The 26285-nt window shown below is 40.5% G+C and overlaps 3 protein-coding genes and 1 long non-coding RNA gene across 8 annotated transcripts in view; 2 read left to right on the top strand and 2 right to left on the bottom strand.

The window, feature by feature from the left end:
• FAM184B (family with sequence similarity 184 member B) overlaps window positions 1-4001 on the top strand; it is a 48776-nt gene extending 44775 nt beyond the window's left edge. For 3 of the 4 annotated variants that reach the window (XM_072863392.1, XM_072863390.1, XM_072863394.1), the window contains 2 exons: window positions 18-223; window positions 1728-4001. In XM_072863392.1, the coding sequence (XP_072719493.1) occupies window positions 18-223; window positions 1728-1818 (297 nt within the window). In that variant the 3' untranslated portion in view covers window positions 1819-4001. The remainder of the gene's footprint in view (window positions 1-17; window positions 224-1727) is intronic. The other variant, XM_072863391.1, reaches the window with a different exon arrangement.
• Window positions 4002-4015: 14 nt separating this feature from the next.
• On the bottom strand, window positions 4016-6561 carry MED28 (mediator complex subunit 28). Its single transcript, XM_072863396.1, has 4 exons — window positions 6350-6561; window positions 6186-6252; window positions 4826-4938; window positions 4016-4369 (listed from the first exon to the last, which is right to left on the bottom strand). Exons 1-4 carry the CDS (start codon window positions 6509-6511, stop codon window positions 4172-4174), a joined length of 540 nt encoding a protein of 179 aa, XP_072719497.1. The 5' UTR covers window positions 6512-6561; the 3' UTR covers window positions 4016-4171.
• Window positions 6562-6671: 110 nt separating this feature from the next.
• LOC140652511 (uncharacterized) lies at window positions 6672-19645 on the top strand. Of its 2 annotated transcripts, none has more exons than XR_012042840.1 (4): window positions 6672-6809; window positions 10035-10284; window positions 16398-16604; window positions 19290-19645. It is a non-coding gene; the product is annotated as an uncharacterized lncRNA (long non-coding RNA). The 2 variants fall into 2 exon arrangements; XR_012042841.1 differs by having other exon boundaries at window positions 6719-6809; window positions 9809-10284.
• On the bottom strand, window positions 6798-23920 carry LAP3 (leucine aminopeptidase 3). Its single transcript, XM_072863395.1, has 13 exons — window positions 23737-23920; window positions 22830-22945; window positions 22439-22493; window positions 20508-20613; window positions 19243-19402; window positions 15634-15795; window positions 14455-14613; window positions 13568-13692; window positions 12090-12178; window positions 10588-10690; window positions 8774-8853; window positions 7993-8105; window positions 6798-7883 (listed from the first exon to the last, which is right to left on the bottom strand). The coding sequence occupies exons 1-13, from the start codon at window positions 23857-23859 to the stop codon at window positions 7688-7690; spliced, it is 1587 nt and encodes a 528-aa protein (XP_072719496.1). The 5' UTR covers window positions 23860-23920; the 3' UTR covers window positions 6798-7687.
• Between the last annotated feature and the right edge of the window lie 2365 nt (window positions 23921-26285).

The following is a 26285-nucleotide window of genomic DNA, read 5'->3' as shown; positions in this document are numbered from 1 at the left end:
TCTGTTATAACAAAAAGCAGCAGAAGAAAACGGTTGAGGTGCCCAGTCGTGTTGTCAGTGTTCCGAATTTAGCTTCCTACGCAAAGAGCTTTTTGAGCTGTGACTTGAAATCAAAAAGACGTGCTCCTCAAATAATAAAATCTACAAGCTTAGACCGGAGTCCTGGCTGCCTCAGGGTGGGCTCTCCATCAGCACAGTCCTCAGACAGCAGTACTGCCACAAGGTATTTGTCCATTTTGCAGTGACTTGTAAGATGATAAATTAATTGGTATTCAGAATCTCGTAGGCATTCAAACACATTAGACATTTGGAAATAAACAATGATGTAAGGTTCCTGTCGTGCAGTGAACTCCTTGTGTTCAATTCTGTGCAGATAGACCCAGAGCTTTACTTCAGAAGTAGGCTATAATCACTGCCCAGCAGAGCTTATGATTGCAACCCCTCCTGGTACAAAAAAAAAAAAAGAGAGGAGTTGCAAGTATTTAACTAAGAATGTAGTTAATAGTGAACATGGCTGTTTAAAACTTTGGGCATGTATCAGTGGTTCTGTTAAGGATGTGTTTTCCTTCTTACCTTTGTTTCCTCACTTTGCACTTGGTAGATGTAGATGGCATATTTTTATTTTAGGAGATATTTGAATGAATCTAGGCTAATCATTTGGCAAAGGGTTTAGAGACTTAAAAATTGATTAGCAGATACTTAACTAAAAACTTCTTAGTTTGATGCTTTTCTCTGAAAAGCTTGAATTTTCCTTCAAATTTATGAGTTATTATTTAAACAATGTTTAGTGTTTTATAAACATGACTGAACTATCTCTTCAAGAAAGAGTTAAAAATTTTTGTAGTTAACATGATACAGTTATAAATATTTAAAAAACACCCTACCACTACACTTCAGGACAAAAGCCAGCCTTATCACCTATCTCCTAGTGGAGGTTAGTTATCCTGTAAATTGTGTGTTTACAGAGTTCTTTCCTTGAAGGCAGATGGTGCTGACTGCTGCCAAAGACAATAACCCGGGACACGGGCTTGAATCCAGTTTGGCAATTCCTACATCTTAAAGATAAAAGCATTCTGTGTCATGCCAGATGACTGCCAAGGCAAATCAGATTTGTATTTTAAAGTGAAACGTACAGGGAGACTGAGGGTAGCTTGGCTGCTACTTACTTACTCTTTTAAATCAATGATTCATAAGTGAAGTAATATTTGCTACTATAAGCTAACCAAAATTCATATAAATGTTAAAAATAATCCTGAATGCTGCAAAATCAGGGACTATGTAATAGGATTGATTATAAAAGCCAGTTAATATTCAGATAAATCTTTCCGTTCCAAATAAAACTTTTACCCAACATTTTTAATGCATAAATTGTATTTCATATTTTTAAGAGTGAATTGCAGCTGCCATTTTCTGATTTTCAAGACTTCACATTCTTGAAGCATCCTTTTTTTTATTTTTTGAGATGTCACTTCAAGAATTATGTTCAAACACTTCTCCATAGCTGTTTAGCTCTCTTTCACACTTTCCTTTGTGTTACTACCAGTGCTGTTAGCCCAGTTACCTGGCTAGCAGAGATCCCACTAGAAATTGTAGCTGGCACCTTTTGGCCTCATCCAGTTCATGTGAGCACAGATCCATTCATAGGGTCATGAGTTTTTCCAGGAAAAAAGTATTAAATATTGGTAAGATTGTAAGCAAGTGATGCTAATGCTTATTTGTTTGCACAGGACACATGGCAATGAACCACCACAAACCAAAGATGACCAAAACCAAGACCCTCAGCATCAAGAATGGTTTACTAAATACTTTTCATTTTAAAGCAAACTATTTCTATACTTCTCAGAATTACTAGAATAGCTCTTCCTGTTTTCTTTTAGGGAATGATAATCCAATGTATGATTTAGAAAAAAAATAAAGATGTAATTTCCAAGTAAATAATTAGGAAGAACTGCACTCTCTTACGTCTAATTACTATGGAGTTATAGGCATGGCTTTCAGAAAAATGCATTTTTTTAACAACCTCTGTAAAAAATGAAGAAAAAGTAAAATTCTGGATACTGTTATGTGAAGAGACTTTTTAATCAAGAGACTGTACCACTCCACAATTACATTAAATATGCAGTTTGGTCTCTGATACATCCTGTCAATCTGGCTCCAGCTGAAAAAAGATCTTACTTCTGTAGGTGATTCTGTAGGTTTATACCTTTGCTTCATCAGCTGTTTAAAGTAATTTCCACATATAATAATGTAAATTTTTAAGTTTTTAATAGGTTTTTCTTAAACTTATTTTAAGCTATACAGCATGCAGTATACCTCCAAGAATAGCATGTTTACAGCAGACTGGTTTAGAAATACTTTCTGGTTTGCTTAATAAACTGTTTTGTATAGTCAGCATTGCAATATAATATTCCTGCTGCACTTCAATACATGTAACAGCCTGATAAATTAGGATAATATGTAAGTATGAACATTAAAACTTGCTTCTAAATCATCCATTTCTATGTTTTGCAAAATAGTGCTATGTTATGCTGAAGTGTGAGTCAGACTGATACGCTCAGAGTTCCAGATTTATGGGAACTGCATACTCATACACTTTATCTCAATATTATTCTTATGCCCACCTAAACGCAAAGTGGGCGAATGACTACATTTATCAATCATGCTAGCTAACTCCTTACTGGGAGGAAAGACACCCATGAAGAAATTAACCCTCAGGTAATTCATCAACAAATGTGAAAGGCAGGGAATTGTACAACCGGCAGCCTAGTGTTTAAGATAGGATAGTTTATCTTCAACTGCTGTACGATTTGAATCCCCATTTTATTTCAACCAGCAGGGCCCAGCTTCGTAACAAATGTTACATGTGCGAAGAGGCATACCTCCAGCCTAACCTCTTCTTATATCAAACAGCCAGCAAGAACTGTACCAACAGATGCATACACTTACTAGGACACAGCCCCTGCACCTCACCCGTGGTAACAAGGTGGCAGAAGGGGCAGAATGCTTCTACAGGCCAGTACTTTCATCCTAGCTGTCTAGTATTTTTTCCAAGATTAACTGCTTGGTTTGGAAGGAGACTTTGGCATCAGATTTGGCAAAAAGACACTTTTTATACATGTAATCAAGAAGGGGATAAAATGAGGTACAGTAACACTGAGGAGTGCCTTGGTATCTGTGAGCGGATCAGAGATGTATAAGGCTGTTTTTCATTAAGCGTTTTCCTCTGCTCTGCCCCAAAAATTTTTAAAGCACAGTAGAAAGTTCAATACACAATTACTAATTCTAATTTCCAGGGTTACAATATTCTAATTAGTTAACTCTGTCCCCAAAAAAGTGTCCCTAGAAAGTGGCTTTCCTGGCTACATGGATGAATTAAGCTTGTTGCCTAGCAATACAGACACAGGACTCCTTTGCTATTTCTAATTCCAAAATCTTTTTTGGCTACATTTAGATTACTAAATACTTGCACCCCAGCCGAAGCTAATTCTGTAGACTGGACAGTGCTTATGACCCAACATACATAATGAGTGGTCTTTATTTTGGGGGTAGGTATTTTGGACTGTCTCTACACTAGCCTGACAGACAGAACACCAGTAACATTGGGCCTGCATTACATACCCCCCAGGGTGCCTTTTGCAGTTTCATTTCATCCTGTAAGAATCAAATTTGTATATCCCGAGACCTCTTCATGAGGTGAGCAAAAGTCAAGTGGAGGTGGACAATTCACTTCAAAAAAAGTACTCCTGATCTGACCTAGATATAGACAATTCTAAGGGTGCTTCTACAGTGGTACTTAAGGACAATTATGGGATCACAAAACATTTAAACCTTCCAGTAAAACCAAACAGTAATCTTTGCAAGTATTTTCATCATACCAGCAAAGATATAGTTAGGGGAAAGCTAGGGCCACCCTTTCTAGAAGGAACAGGATGCATTCTGGAAAACATACTTCTGCCAGAAAGCATCCTGAATAGCAACTCTACATATTTTCCATTGAAATATAAAACCAATCCACATTTTTGCAAAAAAAAAAAAAAGATCATTTATTTCGCTTAATTGTCTTAACTATTTATATTTGTAGTACAAATTACATTATACAAAAAGCATACAAAGTAAAACTAACACCACTGCTTTGCATTGTTGAAAATATTCAGATATGTAAAATGAAAGATCACGTTTGCTTCATTGGAGCAGGAATATTAGCAGATGCTTGTTCTAGGTAAGCTAATGGACCTTGAGGCATTTCTGCAGGCTTTTTGTGCTGTACACTGATATCTTCCAGAACCTGTTGCCAGTGTCGCAGTTTACCCAAATGTTTCTGAATTAATGCTTCTTTTCTCTGCAATTCATTTCTTAATTCTGAAACATCCTATGGGTGAAAAAATGTGTATAAGTAAATAGACAGTATTCATAAGAATAACCACCTCAGATAAAGAGCATGTAATTTGTTTAGCTTGAGTTTTCAAGCTGATCTTATAGGGATTCTACTAATGGAGAAGTGTCTAATGAAACAGAGGAAAAGCACTGTAAAGGCACTAGTTCTGTTCCCCTAGGTCTCATATTTCAGAGATCATTACTTCCAGCAAAATCTGACTAGTTTGTTCCTTCCAATGAAACTATCATCTGTTTTACAATACTCCACAGCGCAGCAGGCATCCAGCTTCTCCGGGTTCATGGTGAGAGCTATGTTAGCAGTCAAGTTCTACCAACTTAAGATACAGCATCATGTTGAGAAACCCAAAATTAATGTGAACAAGGTGATTAACTGTACTGGTACACAGCTTATCTGATCTAGCACAACACAGGTAAATTAATTTGAACATACCTCTTTAATTACTTGCTCTGGTTTCTGGACCGATAGTTGCAGTCTTTTTTGTAGAAAAAAGCATTCAGTTTGTCTTGCAACATCCAGAAACTTCTGGATGCACTGATCAACACCTAAACATAAAATAACAAAATAGAAAGAACAGATTCCAAAAAAGAAGTTGTCATACTGATACAGGTAGTTGTCTGCATGCTATTAAAAACACTTTTCACAGTACTTTCTAGAATGAAAATCTTCAGGTTTACTAAAATGACGTATTTATAAAACCAGGATGTGCATTAAGTCTCTGTGTAAAATGTTGCTTTGCAAACTTTCAGAACTTCTTTTAAAGGTGCAAGACGACAACTCTTTTTCCCAAGTTTTATTACATTTTTGACAATGACAAAGAGTGATAAAGTGATTTATGGAACTTGGTTGAATAAAGAAAACATTTCACTGCACACCCAAGCAACAAACTCAGTGTAAGGTTCTAAAATACGGGCATATTTAGGAGAATAGTCTGCCTTCATATATTATGCACTACTATTCTGATAATAAAAGCTGTCCCATTCCAGCATATGAATATGACCCAATAGCCAGAAAGGAGTTTTCAAAAGCAGTTATGCTGGTTTTGAAATGCTGCTTGAGAGTCAGGCTTCGAAAATTTTCCAGGGAAAAGTACACTTTAAATAGTAGTCAAGGGCCGTTTTTTAGCTTCCTCTTTATACCAGTTCAGTATTAATTATGCCTCCCACGGAGGTGCCTGCCACACAAGTCTTAAAGCATTGCTACTAAGCAATCTAGGCTTTCCTTCCCCACCTTTTATTACTACTTCATGATGCGTCACATTAGCTTCCTAGTTTTTGAGCCACATATTTCATTGCATGTTAACACAATCCCACACAACCCCAGGAGCCAGCTGGCACTCAGACTCCTCCACAAGACCCCGATCATTCCCGGGTAGGTTTCTTTCCATGTGAGCCTCCCACTGCTGTGAACAGGGTTCCACCTGGGAAGCGGTGAGCAAGCCTGAGTTATACCCGAGCCACCGTTTGAAGATCCTGAAATAGTTTTTAAACCTCTCTTGGCCTCAAATGACAAGGCACGTACACCCCCTGCGAAGCCCAAGTGCACCTGCAAAACTTCACAAGAAGTTTTAGGGGAAGCTGGCCATGGATTTGCAACCCCCGCCGTACCCCTCAGTATTTCAGGCCTGCAGAATAAAACCTCGGCGTGTCCAGGGCTTTTGTGAAGCCGAGCCGAGCTGCAGCACCTCGGCAGCGCCCGAAACCCGCCGAGCGGTCAGCCCGGCCCAGCGGGCGTGAGGCGGGGGGCGCTGGGCACGGCGGCGACGCCCCCCCTCCACCCCCCAGCGCCTCACCGGTGCGGATCTCCTCCTGGTCCGTGCCGTTCACGTAGTCCTGGCTCACCAGCGAGGCGAAGCAGGCCTGCGAGAGAGGGAAGCGCGGAGGCAGGAGGGCCGCGGGTGGCCGGTGCCGTGAGAGCAGCGCCCACCCGCGGCCACCCCCACCCCGGCCCACACACCTCGAAGGACGCTTCCAGCTCGTCCACGAGCGTGTTGTTGGGATTGCGCAGCCCCGTCGGAGGCGGGATGAGGCCGGCCGGGCCGGGGCCGCCGGGAGGGCCCGGCGGCGGCGGCGGCCCCGGCGCCTGGTTGGCGAACATGCCGCTCAGCGCGCCCGCCATGGCTGGCCGTGGCCGGCTGAGCGGCGGCCGCGCATGCGCCGAGGGGCGGGAGCCGAAGGCGGGCCCAGGCACTGCACCGCCGCCCGGCGCCTCAGCGCGGGGCCGCCCGTCCTCCTGCTGGGGGCCGCTCCCCCGGCCCGCCGCAGCCCGGCGCCCGCCCCGCCGCCCCGCGCAGGGGCGGCCCCAGCGGCCGGGTATCGCCCCCGTGTGAAATGGGAGAGAAAGCAAAGCCGTCCTTCCCAGCGGGACCCTCCTTCTCCAGCCTCTGCCTTCCCGCGCCTGCCAGCCTCCAGCCTGGGTAAGCACCGGTACAGCCTTTAACAAAAAAACCCACCCTAAAACTAAACAAAGAAAACACCCTCTGGGCCTGGATCCCCCCAGTTCTCGAGAAAACCTTGCCCCACGTTGTAAATGTTAAGTCTGCTTGGTGTTTGAGCAGATTCTGGGAATACTGTCCCTGCCTGGAGCCTGACAGCCTCACAGCAGCGAAGGGGGAAGCAGCAGGATGACAGAAATCATGCGAGACAGGGGCAGGTTCCCCCCAAAAAACCTCACCAAACACTTACTTGCATTCATTAGTTTTTTATGAAACAGTTACAAGATACACTCTTGTTGGCACTACATAATTTAGTGCTGGAGCCATGCTAATCACACTAATTGCAACAGCCTAAAGAGTCTGATAGTGCATCATTTCTACATCAATACACACCACCAGCAGTTTTCGTTTTTCTAAAGAAAAATGTTAGAACAGCATTTTTATAAACAATTTTGCACAGTTACCTTTCACACCACCAATTCACCCAGAACTGAGGCACAGCTATGATCTCCATCTGTTGTTAATTCAATCAAAACACACACACACAAATAAGAGATTTATTGTTTGCAATAATTATGCTTACTTTACATATAAAATAGGAGTTCAGATGTTTTCTATCATTGTGTTTTGGTACTAAATATCTCACATAGTTTAAACAGAGTATTTTTTATTTTAAACTTCATAATATGGGATGACAAATCTCAAAGGTGAGATATTTTTACCTCACCTCTAATGATTTATAAAATCCATTTGTACTTCTCCTTGCCCCAGTGAAAATATGCTTGCAGCATTCATTTATGAATAATACTTTAAGATTTTTTTCTTAAGGCAGAGTGGATGATTTTAGAGTAAGTATTTTATTAGGTATTGTGACTGTCTTGACTTAATCGAGCCGCAAACTCTACTAGCGTTCTTGTAGGCCGCCCTGCCATGCCTTTTCGAAGATAGGGCACCTCATCTTTATTCGACATCACACCAGCTATATCTAAATGAGCCCAGTGAGAGGCAGTCACAAATTCCTTCAGGAATGCAGCAGCTGTGCATGCTCCTCCAGCTCTGTGGGAAGCAGAAAAATTGTATTGTGCTGTTGGTGTTACTTTAGAAACAAACATTAAACAAATACACTGAAAGAAAGGGGCACATGAAGGATATTGGTACATCTTACCTGCTATACTTTCCAATGTTACTCAGATCTGCAAGAGGACAGTCTGTTACTTGTTTTGTATAATGTTCAAAAAGAGGCATCCTCCAAACTCTGTCTCCTGTCAAAATGCTGGCCTGAAAAAGAAACAGGGATAGTTTTGGCAATTTTTTTTTTTTTTAAAGTGCATTTATATGCCCCAGTATCATACATGCTTATTTTTGTTTAGCTTTGATCAGTCTAAAAATCTTCAGCCCAATATAATATTAGGTATCTGGAAACACACTGCAAAACAAAACAGTGAATCCTACTTTTTAGGTAGTGTTAGTTAAAAGGCAAGATCTAAAGACTGCTTTTTTTCCCCCCACGATTTTTTTTTCCCCTGACAACACAAATCCTTCCCTTCAGAGACTTCCTTTAGCCATCATGCTTCAGCCACTCACGAGGCCTCTCTGAATTTGTCTGTGTTGTTAAGCAAGATCAATTATTGTTTTAACGTGAACTAATTACTGTCAGTAGTCCAGAGCTTATGCCTATGCAGTAAGTTATCAGAAGATGCAGATCCTTGAGATGATGTGCATGCTGTTTGCTGTATGATATTAAACCTCCCTAAAAAGCTAGTAAATAATAGTAAAAATTAATTATTTTCAATTAAATACAGTACTAACATCATTCCTATGAGATTTTAAATTGTAATAAAATACCTTTTAGATTTGCATAAAGACTTTCAGTAATGCACTAACTTTAATAACAACAGCTATTACTGAATTATTATTATAATCTAATAATAATGCAGATGGCCTACCTCGTAAAGGTGAGTCCAAAGCCAAGATGAGTTTGTGAACACTCCAGTCGCAGCAGACCCCAATGCAACATCCATGGCACCTACAAAAACACACCTTTCAAGGTTATACAACAAAGGCAAAGGTGGACCTGAGCTATTTCTCTGCACCCTGACTCCTCACAGAACTTCCAATTTTTAATTCCCATTATCAGTAATTTCTAAAGTCTGCAAAAACTGAAGATTTAGTACACTTGCATTTTTAAAAGTGTAAACATTGTTAAAACATTTATATAATCTAATAGGACAAGAATTCATAAAAATTATATTCTGTATCTCACGAAACTAGATCTTCTGGTTTTAGCTTAATGTTTCTTAGCAATATTTCTAATATAATGTATTCAGCAATAACAGTGTCTTCTCAAAAAAAAAATCTAAATTTTATTGTTTCCATATAGAAAATATAAGTGAGTGGACTTTTTCCAATTTATAGACCTCTACAATTTGAGCTGATACTTTCCCTTTTGTGAATTTCACTTGCATAGATTTTTGCACAGCATATATGAATTTACTTTAAATGAAAATAATACTTATCAAAATACTAAACCATACCTAAACCCAAGAGATTACATACATATTTATTTATTTGATGCCACAGAACTGCTTCTCTAATGCCAACACTCAATCCTAAGTGAGATTAAAAAAAAAGAAAAAAAGTAGTTTAACAAATGATACGTCAAAGAAATTTCTACAGGAGCTCTCCTTCCTGCTTGGTGCCCAAGGATCCCAAACACGAAATAATCTATAGTGGCAGTAAACTACTCCTTCTATCATGCCCTTTATATGGGAATACTTTTATACAAGCCAATGATCTTAAAATCGGCTTCCCTTCTGTCTATTGACATTTTCCACAGCATTTGAACTGGTAAAACTGATGGAACATAATTTAAAGCACCAGTAGAGAATATATAGAAAGGTAATTATTTTGCTTAGCATATTCATTAAGCAACACAGTGGACTCCTATCTGAACTACTCTTCCATGTTTGCTCTCATTTCAGCTACAGTCACTTCACCCGTGACAGCTTGTTACTGCAGTTCATGAGATGCATACGCAATGCTATTTTTAAATTTAAAATTATAACCTCATTCATATACAACTGTAGAGATGAAACAATTAAAGCACATTTTATTAAGCCTGAAAGTATGCAAACTGCACATAAAATAAGAGATACTTCAGTCGAATTCCTGGGAAGATGAGAATGACTCTCCTGTGCTATTACCTAGACTCATGGAGACCCGAGCTAGCTCCCACAATGGAAGAACTGGTGCTGGGTAGGTCAGAGCTCAGGCACTCAGGAAGCCGTTCACAAAGAAGCTATTTTGGCTCCAGCATGGCCAGTGCCATATGGACCTGGCAGGATTCTTCCACAACCCACACCAGTATCTCTGCATCACACAGCCCTGGGAGCTGGGAAGGCTCAGAGCTCAGAAGTGGAAGCACTGGGAAACATTGTGCTGAAACACTGAAGTCTACGTAAGTTTTCCTGCTCTTCTTAGTTACAGCTCGGGTGGGCGGGCCCAACTTCATCTACATTGCTGAGTGTGTACCCTGCATACCAATATTCTCCCCAGTACTAGAGACGCGGTGCAGCGGTACAAGTTGTTAGAGCATAAACTGTGCTAGCTGTTGTCCTACAACATGTAAAATCAACTTGGTTGCTTTCAAATTCAGGTTGGCTTTATCTACATACTACATAGTACAACTAATCCACAGCCCAATTAACAAGAGTAACAAAGAACTGACTTGCAAAATGAGCCGGGAAGGGAGACTGCTTACCTGTTAATGTTGCAGCATTGACAATAGCCCTTGCATTAAAATTGTGGGCATAACAGAGAGCATCAGCTAACAACAGTCTTCCTTCTGCATCTGTGTTATCTACCTTCAGGTGCAAAATTAGTAAAAACAGATTAACTACTGAAAACATCCCTTTCGCTGACTTATTTCTTACATATTATCTTAAATAGCTGCCAGGTTGTAAATGCACTGTCACAGGCCCTAGGAACTTCAGGTAATCAAAATCTACTCAAACTAAAAAAAAAAAAAAAAAAAAAAAGAAAAGAGATAGGATTGATATACAGTTATGTTTGTAAAATAAAAGCGTATCTGTAGCTGAGGCCAAGTCATCTTTCAGCCCTGCAACCTCCTCTGCACACTGGGCCTCTGTGCTGCTGGCTCCTCAGAAGAGCCTGGAGAGGTGCCCCAGTGGAGTGCAGGGGGCTGGTTACCATTCCCAGCAAAGCCCCAGGAATCCCAGGGGCTGCTCCTGAGCAAGCACAGAGATCTGGCCAATGGAAACTGCAAAGGAGGAGAGGGTACCACAAAGAAGCACAGATGCATGCCTGGAAACAGTTATACTGCTTTCTCTTTGTATCTTGAAACTTTTTCCCCTCAAAAAAAAAAAAAAACCATCAGTAGCCCCTTTGCTGCTTTCCCCTAATTCATGATGAATTCTGCAAGATTAATTGCATGATGTGCTCTGAGCTACTAGCACTTTCTTGCAAATTTCTCCTTGGTGGGGGAATATGTGCCCAGTCTTTTCCCTCAAAGCAGAGGGTGACAGAACTCAGTTTTGGAAGAAGAACCTCAAGGAACTGTAAGGTTCAGCAAATCAAAGGTGGCAGAATCACAGAAATCCAGAGAGAAATACTGATTAAGCCATCTAATTCTGGAGGAAATCTACAGCACAATGATGTTCAGTACCATTTAATCCATTAGATGAGTATGGAACAGTTTGGATTAAATATGAAATATGTATTTTTGGGTACTGATTTGGCAAGCTCCTTTGAACCAACAGCCCCTATGACTCAGAGTTCTGATTACACTGCCAAGCTGCTCTGTACAAAGACCTTGGTTACGTCAGCAGGAAACTAATACTCTTATGTCTTACTCCAGATAATAGGGAAGTGTCCTGAAGAGTCTGCTGGAAGCAATTAATATGTTATTCATTCTGACTGAGAACCTATATTTATGAGCACTGTAACAACCTCTTGTGCTAAAACAAGATTTTCTAGTATGTTCAGTAAATGACCATACTTTTCAGCTTTTCCTAGCAATTTATGAAACATATATATAGATTGAAGAAATTAGACATTTGAAATAATCCTATGATAGCATTTTCTAATTAATAATATGCTTCTTACATTTTTAAAAACAGTACATTTGCACTGCTTATCTTTTTAAAGGGTCTTTTCAAACACATACTCTGACTGCAGTCATATAACTTGATTGATTAAACCAATTCACTAAAAGTATTCAAAATCCAAGTTTCACATGCATACCTGTATTGTTTTTCCATTCTTGGCTCTAACTACATCCCCAGGCTTGTTTGCCTTACCACTGGGCATATTTTCACAGAGGGGTGCCAAACCTCAGAGAGAAAAAGAAAAGTGCATTACTAGTTTCTTTCTCAGAAAAGATGTAGAAAAAACACTTAGGAAAAGACCAGACACCCCTTAAGAAAACAGTACTATTCTCATCTTGAATTTATGCTCAAAATCCAAATTTTCCTGGTTACTGAAGAGACACATGGTCCAGTTTTCAATCAGGGAAATTCCTCTGCATGTTGCACCACTACATTCTCTCACTTACACAATTTTACCAGTAGGATTTACTTCTACTTTATGCCCAGAGAAGTGAGATCAGAGCAACAAATACCGTCTTATGTTTTCCATATATGAATAATTAGTCACATGTAAAGGGATTTCTTTCTTTATGAAATAAAAAACTTCTCAAATTAACACTCTGAGCCATTCAAGCTCTGCTCATTGTAAACAGACATTGTGTAATGTCAAGAGGGGTCCAAGGACTCGCCACAGAACTCCAACCATAAGAGCAGCAAATAGAGATGAGCAAAAAGGAGGGTCAGCGTCAAAACTCCAACTATGAATGGGATAGTGGGATGAAACGCTAGGAAAAGCTAGGGAAAACCTGCTCCTGGCACAAGGAATAAGCAAATGGTGAACCACCACTTTTCAGTGGAATTATGTACACGGACTTTTGCTCCACTGATTTAGTCCTTCCCAAAGCACACTTTTAAGTGAGGAATGTCATGAGGATGTGTGTTTCACTGCCCTCTACTGGTTTAAGCATAAAAGTGACTAAAATACTAGTTTCCTAAAAGTCATGGTTCTCAAGCATAAAACTTATCCTACAATGGATTACATGTCATTAACAACTGGTTTTGCCACGGCTCCTGAATCAGCTAATTTAATTTTAGCTGTGCAACATTTGTGCAGAACAAAATAAGCATTGCTTGTACTTAAAAATAGTATCACCAGACTGTTTTGTTTTGTTTGTTTGTTTTAGATTTCTGCTGAGATAGTCACCTAAAGAAACAAGAGCTGATCCCTCTTCCTGTTCAGGTGTTGCAAACACTCATGGAAGTAGCTCAGCTAACTCCTTTTCATTTTTAATTTCTTTTACAGATATCCACATTCCTTCTTGTAATGACGGATTAGAACTTCTGAAAAAATTGTTGAAAATAAGTTTATTGACAATCATTTCTCACCTCAGATCTAAAAATCATGCCTTCAAAATTTTAATTCAGTGTTGAAATATTTATTCAAGCAAAGTTAGTAATTTTTGATAAGGAAGTAAAAATGGAATAGAAGCTGAGCGAGGGAATGAGACAAATAAGTCTGCAAGAGCCCATGGCATTTCTGTAAGACCGTTACCACTGCTGATACTAGAAAATGACTTCGTCAAAAAGAAATCTTGTAAAATTAAGATTTTTGGATTCTTACACAAACATACTTACCAATTATGTTAAGAGGCAGATTTAAAGCTGCTGCTGTCACAATGGCTGAACAGACAGTTGCTGCCCCTCCCATATCTGCTCTCATCGCATCCATACCCGATGACGGCTTCAGTGAGATGCCACCACTGGAATAAACAGAACAAATCTCATCCAACATGCAGGAGTTCAAAGTTGCATACATTGATAATACTCTGTCCATCAGTATGTTTTAGCACCAAACACCAGTAAATGTGTTTTCAAATATTCCTGCAACACCCTAACAAGCATACTGAAAGCAAGGTATCTGGGTTTTCATTTCAGGTAAAATATGTCCATGAATTATTTCATCATAATTAAGATGTCATAAAAATCCAAGTAATCTGCAGCGGACTAACTCAACAATCTTTATAATAGCAAAAGAGCACAAAACAAGAACAAAATAGTACACTTCGTAAAATCAGCGTACGGAAGGGGAACAGTGATAAATTCTTCAGTAGTTATGTGACATGAAAAGCAGTTATAAGGAACTGCTGTAAAGAATGAAGCATTTTTTCCTTCCTTAAGCATGATCTAGATGTCCAGTGACAGACTGCAATTCTAAACATGTAAATTCTTCATCCAGCGGTTTGCTCAGGCCAAAAAAAAGAAAAAATAGCAAGTTCTTTGTTTTCTTTTCCCTTGAATTTCCATTTTCCCCCTTACAAGACAGGGGCATATCAATTCCTACTTTGTCCAATCATTCAAGCTTGTCTTCTCCCCAGAAAAGGCAGCACAGTCTACTATATGGGGAAAGTTCACTGGAATGGCATTGAAAGATGTGCTGAGCAAAGAAAAAGCATCTCTCCATTGAACGTGAATAGCAGGAAGGCATTTCCCCCCTTCAGTCATTAAAATATTAGCATACATACCTGTCAAATGTAACTCCTTTTCCTACAAATACCAATGGGGAGTCATTTGTATTAGCACCACCTAAATAGTGAATCTCCAGAAAGATGGGAGGTTCGGCCGAACCCTTAGCTACACTCAGGAATGCTCCCATCTGTTGTGTTGCTATCCAAGACTCTGGTCTGGAATAGAAATATATTTTTTAATTGGACACTTTCACTAAGGTGATTTTGTTTGGTTGGTTTTAAGAGATCACAATTCTTGAAGGTTTGTACACAAACTATTAATTCCATTTTAGATAGTTAATTTGGAAACAGTCATTTAAATCCAACCATTATTACTTTTTTCTGTGAAACAGAAAAATACTGCCTCAAAGTTGCTGCTTGGTTTTTGTTTTGCCTTGTTAAAAAAAAATCAACAACAAAACAACACAAACAACAACCTGTCTACGCTTTCTGCATTAGAAACATTAAACTTTCACTTGCCCATCAGGCTGTAGTCTCTGAAGGCATATGGAGCAACAATATTGCAGCAGGTTACAGCTGGCTTTCTGCTATCAAGATGGTTAACTATAGGCAAAGTTGATTTCCCTCCATCTTTTGCTTTTCAACAAAACAGTCTCCAACAACACTTGCATAATCAGTTAGCCCATTCCCACTGAAGTGCAGTAACTAGAAATGCTGAGGCAAGAAGCATTAGCTGGGCAAATTCAACTGCAAGGGCTTTTATGACTCTCAATGTTTTTAAAAGTTAAAAAAAAGCCCCAACAATAACAGGAATAAATAGAGGATGTTTAATTACCACATCCAAACAAAAAAAGCAAAGGTATGTACAAAATCCACTTGGGAAAAAAACAAAAGGTATTAGAAAAAAGGTACCTAGTATTTGCCCTCTATTCACTGAGTCTTCATCAGGCTTCCACTTTCACAGCACATGTGTCAATTAAGCAGTAACTGACTGCATGACTAATTGACAGTTAATCATTTTACTGTGTCACAGTATCTTGCTTAGCCTGCAAACTAGAAGCTCACCTTCTAATACTGAGAGTAGCTTGCAGTCTGGGCACCCCTCATACCTTTTTGCCAAACACTTCCCCTGCTTTTGTCATCTGAAGCGGCAGAGTGAAAATGAGAGCCTCCTGCAGATCTGAATAGCCTGGAAGGTATCTTACCCTATAGAGGAATCATTTAAATTGAATTTACCTTATATGGACCTTCACATTGCTGAAACTTCTGAGCTTCTGTTCAATATGTTCAGCAAATTTGATTGGAGTTATGTAATTAGCTGGAGCCTCCATAAGGTACCGAGCAAGGTTCTGACCCTCAGCGTAGGTAACACCTTTTTGCCAGGCTTCACTTTCAGCACTAAAAAACACCATACAATAATCAGGATCATAAACATTTGCACAAGTAAGATGTTGTTAGCATCCATCTGTTCTCTCCTGTTTGAAAATGCAGTATCATTAATTTGGGGCAATTAAGAATGTCACAGTAATCATACTAGGAGGAATTTAGGATGATATCCAAGATGCACCTAGTCTAGTAGCTCATCTCTGGTTCTACTTGGTGCCAAATGCTTCACAGAAAGCTAGAAGAATCCTAGAGCAGACAGATGTAAAATTATCTGTCTAATACATTAGGTCTTGTCCTAATCCTTACTAGTCAGAGATTGGCTTAAATCCTTAAGCACAAGGTTTAATATCCCTTCCAAAATTTGTAATCCCATTAATTATAACAGCCCTGAAAGTTTTTATTTACCATATAAAGTCTCCAATTCTATTTTGCACTTTACTGAAATATGATTATGTGATAAGAGTGGAATTTGGTCTCATTGCACAGTGCACTCAAGGCATTTCACTAACGAATGACAAAGCAAACGTTCAAAGAGCCACCTGCATAGGAAATGGGGATCTCTCTGGTTACTTTGTAACACTAACAGTACAAAACCTTTCATTTTACCGAGACAGAACCGAAAGGCTTATTTGCTTTAAAAGATAACACAAAGCAGGGCATTAAGCTGGATTCTGCATCTCAGAAGAGCAACACAGTGAAGAAGGAATCCAGGAGGAATCCAGAAACATTGCCTGGATATGGAGGGATGGAATTAAGAAGCCAAATCTCAGCTGACACTGAACTGGCAAGAAGTGGGAAAGGCAACAAAAGGACTTCAACAGGTACATCATCAGCAAAAGGAAGGTCAGGGATAATGCTGTCCCATTGCTAAGTGGGGCAGGCAATCTAGTGAACACTGAAAAGACTGAAGTTCTCAATGCCTGTTTTGCATCAGTCTTAATAATTATTAAGGTCTGCTTCCAGATTCCCCAGTTCTTTGTGCTTAATAACAGAGTTTGGGGAAGAAAGGTACTACCCATGGCAGAAGAAGATAGACTTAGGACTGTTTAAGGAAGCCAGACATACACAAGTCCTTGGTAGCAGGCAGGGTATATCCGAGGGTGCTGAGGGAGCTGGCTAGCATCATTGCAAGCCTGGTCTCTTTCAGTTTGAAAGGTCATGGTAACTGGATGTGGTTTCCAATTATTGGAAAAGGACAAGTCCTCATCTTTAAGAATGGCAAGGAGGATATAGGGAAATACAAACCATTTAGCCTAGACTAATCCCCTAAAAGTTTATGAAGAAAGTCATCTTGGAAGCCATTTCCAGGTACATGAAGGACAAGATGGTCACTGGGAGCAGTCACTATAGATTTATTTGAGGCAAGTCACGCCTGACCTACTTGACTGACTTTTACGATGAGAGGGTTGGCACAGAGGACCATAGTGGATGTCATTTATCTTAGCTTTAGCAAGCTTTTCACGTTGAATCCTTGCAGACAAATTAAGAAAACATGAACTGGAGGGGCAGACTACAAAATGGGTGAAAAACTGGAAGAACTGTTGGGCTCAGAAGATAGCAGACAACAGTTGAACGATCTAGCTGGCAGTTAGTTATGTGTGGTCTTCCTCAAGGGTTGATACTGGGGCTGATACCTTCATCAACAACTTGGACAATGAAATATACCCTCAGAAGTTCATAGACAGCATCACATTGCAGGGAGCAGCTGAAATGGGGAGGGTAGGGCTACCATTCATAGGGGCCTTGACAAGCTGGAGGAATGCACCAAAGGGAACACCGTGAAGTTTAACAAAGACTGGCATAAAGTCCTGTATGTGGGACAGAACAGCTCCATGCAACAGTCAGGCTGAACACTGACTAGGCAGAAAGCAAAGTTGCAGAAAAGAACCTGGGGATCCTGGTGGACAAGTTGTACAGGAGTAAGCAGCGCATTACTGCGGTGACAAAGGCCAGCCATGTACTGGGTTGGATTACAACATAAGCAGCATGTTAAGAGAAATAATTACTTCCTTGGCATTTGTGAGGGTCCATCTGGCTACATCTTTTGGCTGCATCTAGCTACATCCACTTTTGAGTTCCTGAATACAAAACAAATACTGATAAACTAGAGAAAGTCCAAAGGAGGGCCCCTAAGAGTAGGGAGCTGGAGCACGTGGCATATGAGGAGAAGCTAAGAGAATTGGGTTTGTTTCACCTAGAGAAGAAAAATTTAGGAAAGATCTAATTGCAGTCTTTCCTCTACCCTTAAATAGGGTTTATAGAGAAGATGAAGACACATCTCAGAACTGCACAATAAGAGGGCAAGAGACAATGGGCTCAAGATTCAACAAGGCAAACTGCAATAGGACATAAAGAAAAAAAAATTCACTGTGAGCGTCGTTAAGCACTAGAACAGATGGCCCAGTGAGGTTGTGGAATTTCCATCTCAGGAGATACTCAAAACTGGACTAGACAAAGGCCTGATCAACCTGATCAAGCTTTAGAGTTGTATGTAACTTCCAGGTTATCCCTAATCCAAGTTGGATCTGGACTAGATGACCTCCAGAAGTCCTTTCCAACCTAAATTATATATACAAAAATTACTTCCAGTGTCATAAGTTGTCATAGGACCATCTATGTTTTCAGGAAATGTTTACTTGATATAAATATAATTGGCTCCCAAACTATCTGCTGCATTACAAAATGGGAAGAGTGTTGCACATAGCTTATCAAGACATGCTTAAATTGAGAGGTTTTTCTTTTATTTCACTGACTTCCTCATAAGGAAGGACTTGTTCCTGTATAAAGAACATATGGGAAATACCTCTCCTCTGAATGACAGAATATCCTATGTGGAAGGTCCAAAGTCCACTCTGATACAGTAAAAGGGGATTAATAAAACTTTGTTCTGGAACCAAAAGCTCTGATATTACTTGAGAGCAGAAAGTAACAGCAATGTCTATTTAGAGGTCAGAAGCACCCAAGCTTCTCTTCTTGCATTATATTCTGTGAAAGAAAATATAATAAATCAACTATGTAAAACCTATCCATCATGGAATGGTCTGGTGTCAATTAGCATTTCCTGATTCTCAAAAGGATTAATTAATTTATGGAGTCTGAAATACCTCTGCTCCACAATTTTGGCATGCAATATCAACAAAAGTCCTTTTGTGTCACAACTATGCTTCAAGTAATTTTTTACTTTTATTTTTATCCTGGGCCGCCTTTTCTATGAAGCAGCATTTGTTTACCCTTAACCGTAGAACATGGTATACTAACAAAACACATGGAGCAAACACTATAAATATACTTGAGATGTAAAATACTTCAGGAAATTCAAAGGAGTAGGAAGAGTTAAGAGGGATATTGCTGCTAGCCCTATTATTTCAGTTTTGTGTTCTTCTCATGCACAAGTATGCACACAGTTCTATAAATAAACAAACAGATAAATAAATAAGCAAGCTTTTCTTTTGCCATCACCTTCCATGAAGCTGAGCAGTAACTACAGGTTTCTTTTTTTGCTTCAGCTCGTTATATTCATGCAATCCAAGGACGGCGCCTTCTGCAGCCGCTTGAGCATCTCCACAGGGGTCTACTTCAACACAAGGGATCTCCAGATCTTGGATCTGTCTACAGCCAACTGAAAAATACAGTACAGAGCTAGTAGGCTGAGTATTGCACAGAACAGCAAAACAGGTGTCTGAGGTGACCAATATGACATTTCAAGGAAAAAGTAATTTTAACACAAGATATCCGAGTTTATAAGTAAATCAATTAAAAAGATCATGCAGTAGAATAATTAAAAATGCTAATGACCATACACTGACAAATTTTGACTAAAAATATCACTTGATGAATTGTAATGATTAAGACATTTCACAAGAATAAAAAGGAAAGTCCACAGTTGTTCTGGTTCCTTTATATCAAATAAAAGCTCTATTATTCTGGAGTGCTATGGACTATGACTATTTACAGGTATCAGAAATTTGCTGTAATTTAGTTTTTTGCTAAGAATATATGACTGCTCTTTTCTTCCAAATGAGTTTATACACACTTTTAAAAAACAAACAAAAAATATTCCATACATTCTATTTTGTACCCAAATAATTTAACAATGTTTTGGCAGCTGGTGAGACAACACAGGCTGGCACTTTGGACATACAGCTGTCATACATGTGCGACTGAGCTCCAGTCTCAGATGATAAACTCTGTGGTGAGAACTCTTTTTATTCCTGTTTTATACACACTTAGATGCAGCAGTCATCTTTGATTAAGACAGAGAGGCCTCCTCTGCCTGCGACAGATAACATACTGAATCATACTACTGGTGTTGTGAAAGATACTAGTTTATAACACAAACATCTCAGTTACAAACTAAGTGGCAAAAGTAAACATATGTGCATACTTAAGAACAGCATGAGCACAAAGTGAATCAGTGATGCTCTCAGGCTTCAAAATAGTAATTAAACAAGTGCCTTCTCAATATCACAGTTTAGAAAAGTTATTCAGTATAAATAACTGGAGTTACTTGTCTGCAGATTGAATTACAAGCCCTATAACTCCTTCCTTGCTAAGGAAAAACTTCATGAATATCAGTGACAAGTAAATGCATTTACCAAACCATGCAGTAGGTTTTGCATTTTAAAAAAATTCATATCTAGACTCACTCTTCAGAAGTGGAACATGCTGCACCATTGCAATAGTTTTATATACAAATTGCTTAAGAAAATTTTAAAATCGTTAACCTGCAACAGCTGCACGAATATTTTCTTTGCCTTCATTCCAGTTTTCTTGGTCATTTACTCCAGCATTCTTCTTACCCAAGCCAACTACAACCACACTGGGAAAGTCCTAGATGAAGCCAACACACAAATGGATTCACTTTCCTCATTGTTACAGCCACAGCAGAGTTGTTAAAAAGGCCTTACTTTCCAAAGCAAACCAAGCCCAGCATTAAAATACATTCAGTACTTTCTCTAGGTTATGCACATTTCTATGTTAAGAGTGCCAGTATGGTGCCATTGTCTTGCACTCCCAATTATTTGCCACAGGCATGCAACCAGTTGTTCTGCTGTCCAGTTAACAGTTTATTATGTGTATTGCAGCAGATAGGGCTTTATGCTCAACACATAGCAAACTTCATACTTCTAAGGGCAAGCCTAAGAGTCTTTTGTAAGCAGATCCAGCTTTCCAGCTGCAACAAAGGCCAGAACTGAGCTGGAGAAGTTTCACCTTTTTTGGCACAATACTATGTTCAAGGAAATAAAATAACTTCAAAGGCTGAGCCTATTAGCTCAGCCCAGGAGCTGAGCTAGCATGATTTGCCAGGTAACAAACCAAAGCAGCACAGAGGCACACAGCTCCAGAACTAAGGAAAGCAATGTAGCACAGCAGACTAAATGCTTGCCTTATAAGCTGCAGGTGGAAGGCAAAAAGGAAGAAATAACAAAGATTAAAGGAGCCTTTTAAGAATGAAGTCAAATTTGTATAAAACTCGAGGTTATATATGTGAACAGATTTCCCATTGCTCTGAAGAAAAATGAAGCTAATCTTGGGCTTTCCCTTCCATCACAAATAGCTACTCTGTCAGATTCTAACAATCGGCTTTCAAACTGCTACACCATAGTAAAGTCTTTCAGTCCACAAGATGCTGAACCTAGTGTTAGCTTTCCGGAAGGTCAGTGATTCAAGTTAACATTTTTTTTAGTTATCGTTATTTTACACACTTAGAAGAGTGCAAAAGGCCAAATTCTCTTGCAGAGATTTGCTACTCACTTCAGAGGCCATCCTGTATGCAGAACTGGGATAATGGGACCTTCAGCAGATTCAACTTCCATGAAATTTCCAAGAGCCTTTTTACTGAGTCCGATGTCACCTGTCTGGTGTCTCTGCATAGGAATTTATATGTGGTAGGCAATACTCACTACAAATCAATTTCTTTAAAATCATTTAAATAGCCCTAATATAAGATTCAGTTACTTATACAGGGACACCTAGTGTGACATTATATGTCTGCCTAACCTCTAGCTACTGCTCCAAAAAGGCACAAATCGTACCATATTTGCCAGCTTCACATAGCTGCATGAGACTTATTAGGGCTTCTCAAATGGCACCAAAACCCTAACTTTAAGCAGATGAATCCCCATCTCATACCCTTGTGATGTATCATGTCTATGCAGATGAAAGTCCTGCTTGAAGAACAGTCCCACGTCTTGTTTTCAGAGGTTTCAAGCACATAACTTTAAAACCTCTGATTAAAGCCTATGATGGGACTACCTTGTGTTAGAACTGTCACGTCTGGAAGGTCTTTGCACATATCGGTACACACTCATGTGCTCACTCCCCAAACACAGAAGGCACAGTAGAAGTCTGATCCAAAACTGTTGTGCTTCAGCTCATTCAGTAAGCAGTTATTCAGAGCACATCACCTTTGGAGCAGACTTGTTTACATCTTCTCAATTTGCAACACAGTGGAGGGAGTACAGAATTGTGCAAAAGGACGTGCAAACATGGGGAGTGCAGAACAGGAGGTTTCAGTAAGAACCACATCTTTTGTTGGAGGGGTGAGGGAGGGAAGAAGAGCAGAGCATTTATACAAGCACAGCAGTGAACTCGGCTTAAGATGTAAGGGCAAACCTCACACATTAATATGTACACGAAAATCCAAGGTTCGTACCTGATGCAAACCATGGAATATGCGTGTTTTTCCTTTCTTCAAAGGTGGCCCACATCTAGGACACAAAAAGATTCTTTCAGTAAAGAAGTCTTTATTGGTGATAAATCTTATGGTACTACATTCACTCCACAACCACACAGTGCTCCTCAACACTGTACTGGGACACCTGGCTCAGTGCCGATTCACAGAAAAGGACAGTTCCCATGAACATTTTGCATCCGTTTTCTCAGTGCTCGGTTTTTCCACAGGAGTTCCCCTCCAAAATGCTTGGCCTGGCAGAAGCAAATACCAGCCTGAGAAGTGGTATGGATACAAACACTAATAACGATTAAAAAAGATCATTCTTATTGGTGCTTGTAGGTACTTTAATTGAAGCTTACCACACACTTACACGGCCAGAAGTTCTCTCAGCTTTCCAGACACAAGTCTATCGAAAGCATCTCCGGCACTAGTGAACTGGGCAGCACCTTCATCCTTTTCACTTGAGTAGATTCCCAGAACAAGACCCTAAAAAAGGATGTGCATTAATGTAAACAACACGAAATTTAGAGACCCATCTGAAAGACACTGTTCAAACCGTAGCTACTGCTGGATATATTAATCTCAGTTTATGTACTTATCTAACATGAGGCACAGAGCGACACTTTGGTAAGCCAGGATAAACCACTACAACTACTTTCAAGTGTGGAGAAGAAATTAAATACCGTACAGCTGCAGTTATAATCATTTTGCCTAACATGTAGTGACAAAAACTCTTCCAATCTGTAATTTTAAGTAAAAAAGAGCTTTTTTCCCCCGTCCCCCGCCCCCCTCCCCTCAAACGCAGCTCTCCGGCCAGGCGCACCCAGGAGGAGCGCAGGCAGCCGCGCCGCTCCTGCCACAAGCTCAGGGGGAGGGCAGCGAGGTGCCGGGGCAGGAGGGCGGCTCTGCCCGACGGCGGCCGAAGCAGCCCCGGCAGGGAACCTCCCCAGGGCGCAGCCTCCCGGCGGCCCCGCCACAGGCACGGCGCCCGCCACAGGCACGGCGCCCGCCACAGGCACGGCGCCCGCCACAGGCACGGCGCCCGCCACAGGCACGGCGCCGGTCTGCGAGTTACAGCCGCAGGCCGGACCTGGGGGGCACACGGCCACCCCGGAGCTGGCCGCCGGGCACGCTCGGCCAGGAGCTGCGGAACCGAGCAGGAGGAAGGGACACCCGGCACCCACCGCGGGACGCCCCACGCCACCGCCTCCTCCTGCCTCGGCCCACCCCGAGCAAGAGGGGCCTCGGGGCGGAAGCGTCCCCCGCCGCCCCCTCACCTTCCCGCCCGCCCCGCGGCTGTAGCCCCGCGGCGAAGGCCCCTGCGCCGTGCAGCTGCAGGCCAGGGGGAGATCCCGGCTGAGGCGGCGCGCAGCCACCCTCCGCACCCACGGCAGCAGCATGGCTAGCTAGCAGGCAGGCAGGGCAGGAGGCAGGCAGGCCGGCGTGCCGCCACCTGACCCCGGCGCGCTGATGGCCTCATCAGCCGGCGCCGCGCGGGGCGGTGCCCGCGGCGGCGGAGGGGAGGGGACGAGATGGAGGGCGGAAGGTAGGAAGGGCTGACAAGCCGGTGTCCTAGGGGCCGTGAGATGGTGTTTCGTTGTCTACTTGCGTATGAGCCTTCGTATCGCGAGGAAAGGGGGGCGGCTCGGTTTCACAGTGGATTTTTGCCCTCTTGTGGTGCGCTAGGTAACTCGTCGCCCGTGCTGCCGAGGATGAAACAACTTCTCTGGTGGGCTTATCACAGACTTTAAAAAACCAGTCCTGGAATGCATACAGTACACTTAATTTGCATATTGAAGATTAAAATGCAAATGGCTTATGAAAGAATAATCAAAGCTTTATTGCAAATGCAAAGACAACAAATTTACATTCTTTTCCGTGTAGGATGGTGGTTTTCTTGTATCCGTATCACCATGTCTGTCTAGGAAGACTTGATTAGGTTACAAGGGAAAGCAGTAACAATCCCAAGAGTGAAATTAAAAACAAAAAAAAAAAGAAAATGCGGCAAGTGAAAATAAAAGACCAATGAGAATGACTGTGGTTATATTTTATCAGGAAAGTTCACACCACAATGCTGGGTCATCAGTGTAATGTCAGGAGTAGATTTATGCTTCTCTAGCAAAAGCACTGTATGGAAAAGAACTGTTCGGAGTCTGCTGACATTTACATTACATTATATTACATCGTCAATATGAAGAGCCAGAGTTTCAGTGGCACTAAACGCACACTGCATTTTAATGTCAAGCAATCCAGATTTTTGGGGGTTTCTTTTCCTCTTTTTTTTTTCCCCAGAAATGTGAAACATAGATTGTCAGTAATTCGCTTTTATATGTGAGAATCTGACACCTTACAACGCTATGTATAACAATTAGTTTGCTTTTCCATACATCTGTAACTAAACTTACATGATTACATCAGCAGAACATGATGAAGAAGGGTAGCTGGGCCTATTCTTCTCTAACAGTATATTGCAGTTCCCACCTAACCGCTTTTTCCATTAAGTGGTACAGAGAAAAATAGTATGCCTTATTAAGGACAGTGGCACTCAGAGACAATGGCTGAGGGAAATTGCATCAATTTTGATTTATCTTGAAAAATTACATTTTTAACATTAATTCATAACATTATTTAAACAATCAAAGTGGCAATTAGTTTTTAGCTTAATTTATTTTTGAGAGGCTCTTAGATACAATGAATAGTTTCTTAGTTCTTTGAAGAATGACTCCATAGCTTCTGTATATCCTGCATGGAGCTTCTATATATCCTGCATGTACAAATTAAGTGGGTATTTTCAGGGTATATGAAGTTGTATTTAATTTTATGGAAAGATAGGATTTGACCCATAATATCTTCAAAGTTCTGGGCAGATATTGCTCATAAATGTTCTCATTTGGGATTTCAGATCTTCCAAAGTAAAAAGTACCCCCAAAGAAGTCTTCATTTCCACGTGTTGAGCATGCATATGATCAGATACACTATGTGAAGTATAACTAAAATTAAAATGTGTAAATAAAGTAGATCACACTTGTATTGAGTTCCACATTTTTTGAAAGTATTTCATGATGTACAAGGGAAAGCTGAAAAGGTCTAAGTGATAGATTTACCTATTGTTAGCCTTAAGGTGTGCTTTCTAATTGTACATCTTAACAATGTGTATTGCATTTAACCTTTTTTTCCTGGACAAAATTTCCCCGGGCAAATATTCTATGCATTGTCACATCAGTGTGTCTTAGCAGTGCTTAAATTGAGACAACCTGTGCAGCTGAAAGGTTAGTTTAGCCTTATATCTGTTTCGTTCAGTTTAATTAATGCATGGTAATGCTTCTGTTCACTCTAAAGTAAACTGAAAATGCTATTTTCTCACAAGTCACAAAACAGTTATTGGGTGATAACATTATTTGGTCATTCAACTCATGCGGCTACAGTATCCTACAATAACACTTCATACCTCTGCTGTGAGAAATCTTCTTTTGGACCGTTACTGCAGAGTATGCTTCATTGTTGAATAGATTCAAAACAAGAAATTAAAAAGCTGGTCAGCCCAGCCATCCCTCTTTAACTTTATTAATACAATGTATTCTCCTGGTTCTTTCAGAGCTACTGTGACCAATCAAGGAATCCAGTCCAACAAATCTTTAATCTTGTCCTTACCTTAGTCCCATGGCTCTTAATAACTATTTTTGGGGGAAGTTTGGGGGGCATTAAGCAGTTCATTAGCAGTATGAAAAATGTGTTGTGATACATGCATATTAGTACTACTGAAAAGCATTTCCGAAGCAATTGCTCTATATGGATTTTAAAATCTGCTTCCTTTTCACTTCCTAAA

This window comes from Ciconia boyciana, chromosome 5 (genome assembly GCF_034638445.1).
Source record: "Ciconia boyciana chromosome 5, ASM3463844v1, whole genome shotgun sequence".
In the NCBI taxonomy this organism is placed as follows: Eukaryota; Metazoa; Chordata; class Aves; order Ciconiiformes; family Ciconiidae; genus Ciconia; species Ciconia boyciana.
This window is presented reverse-complemented; position numbering and strand designations above follow the sequence as displayed.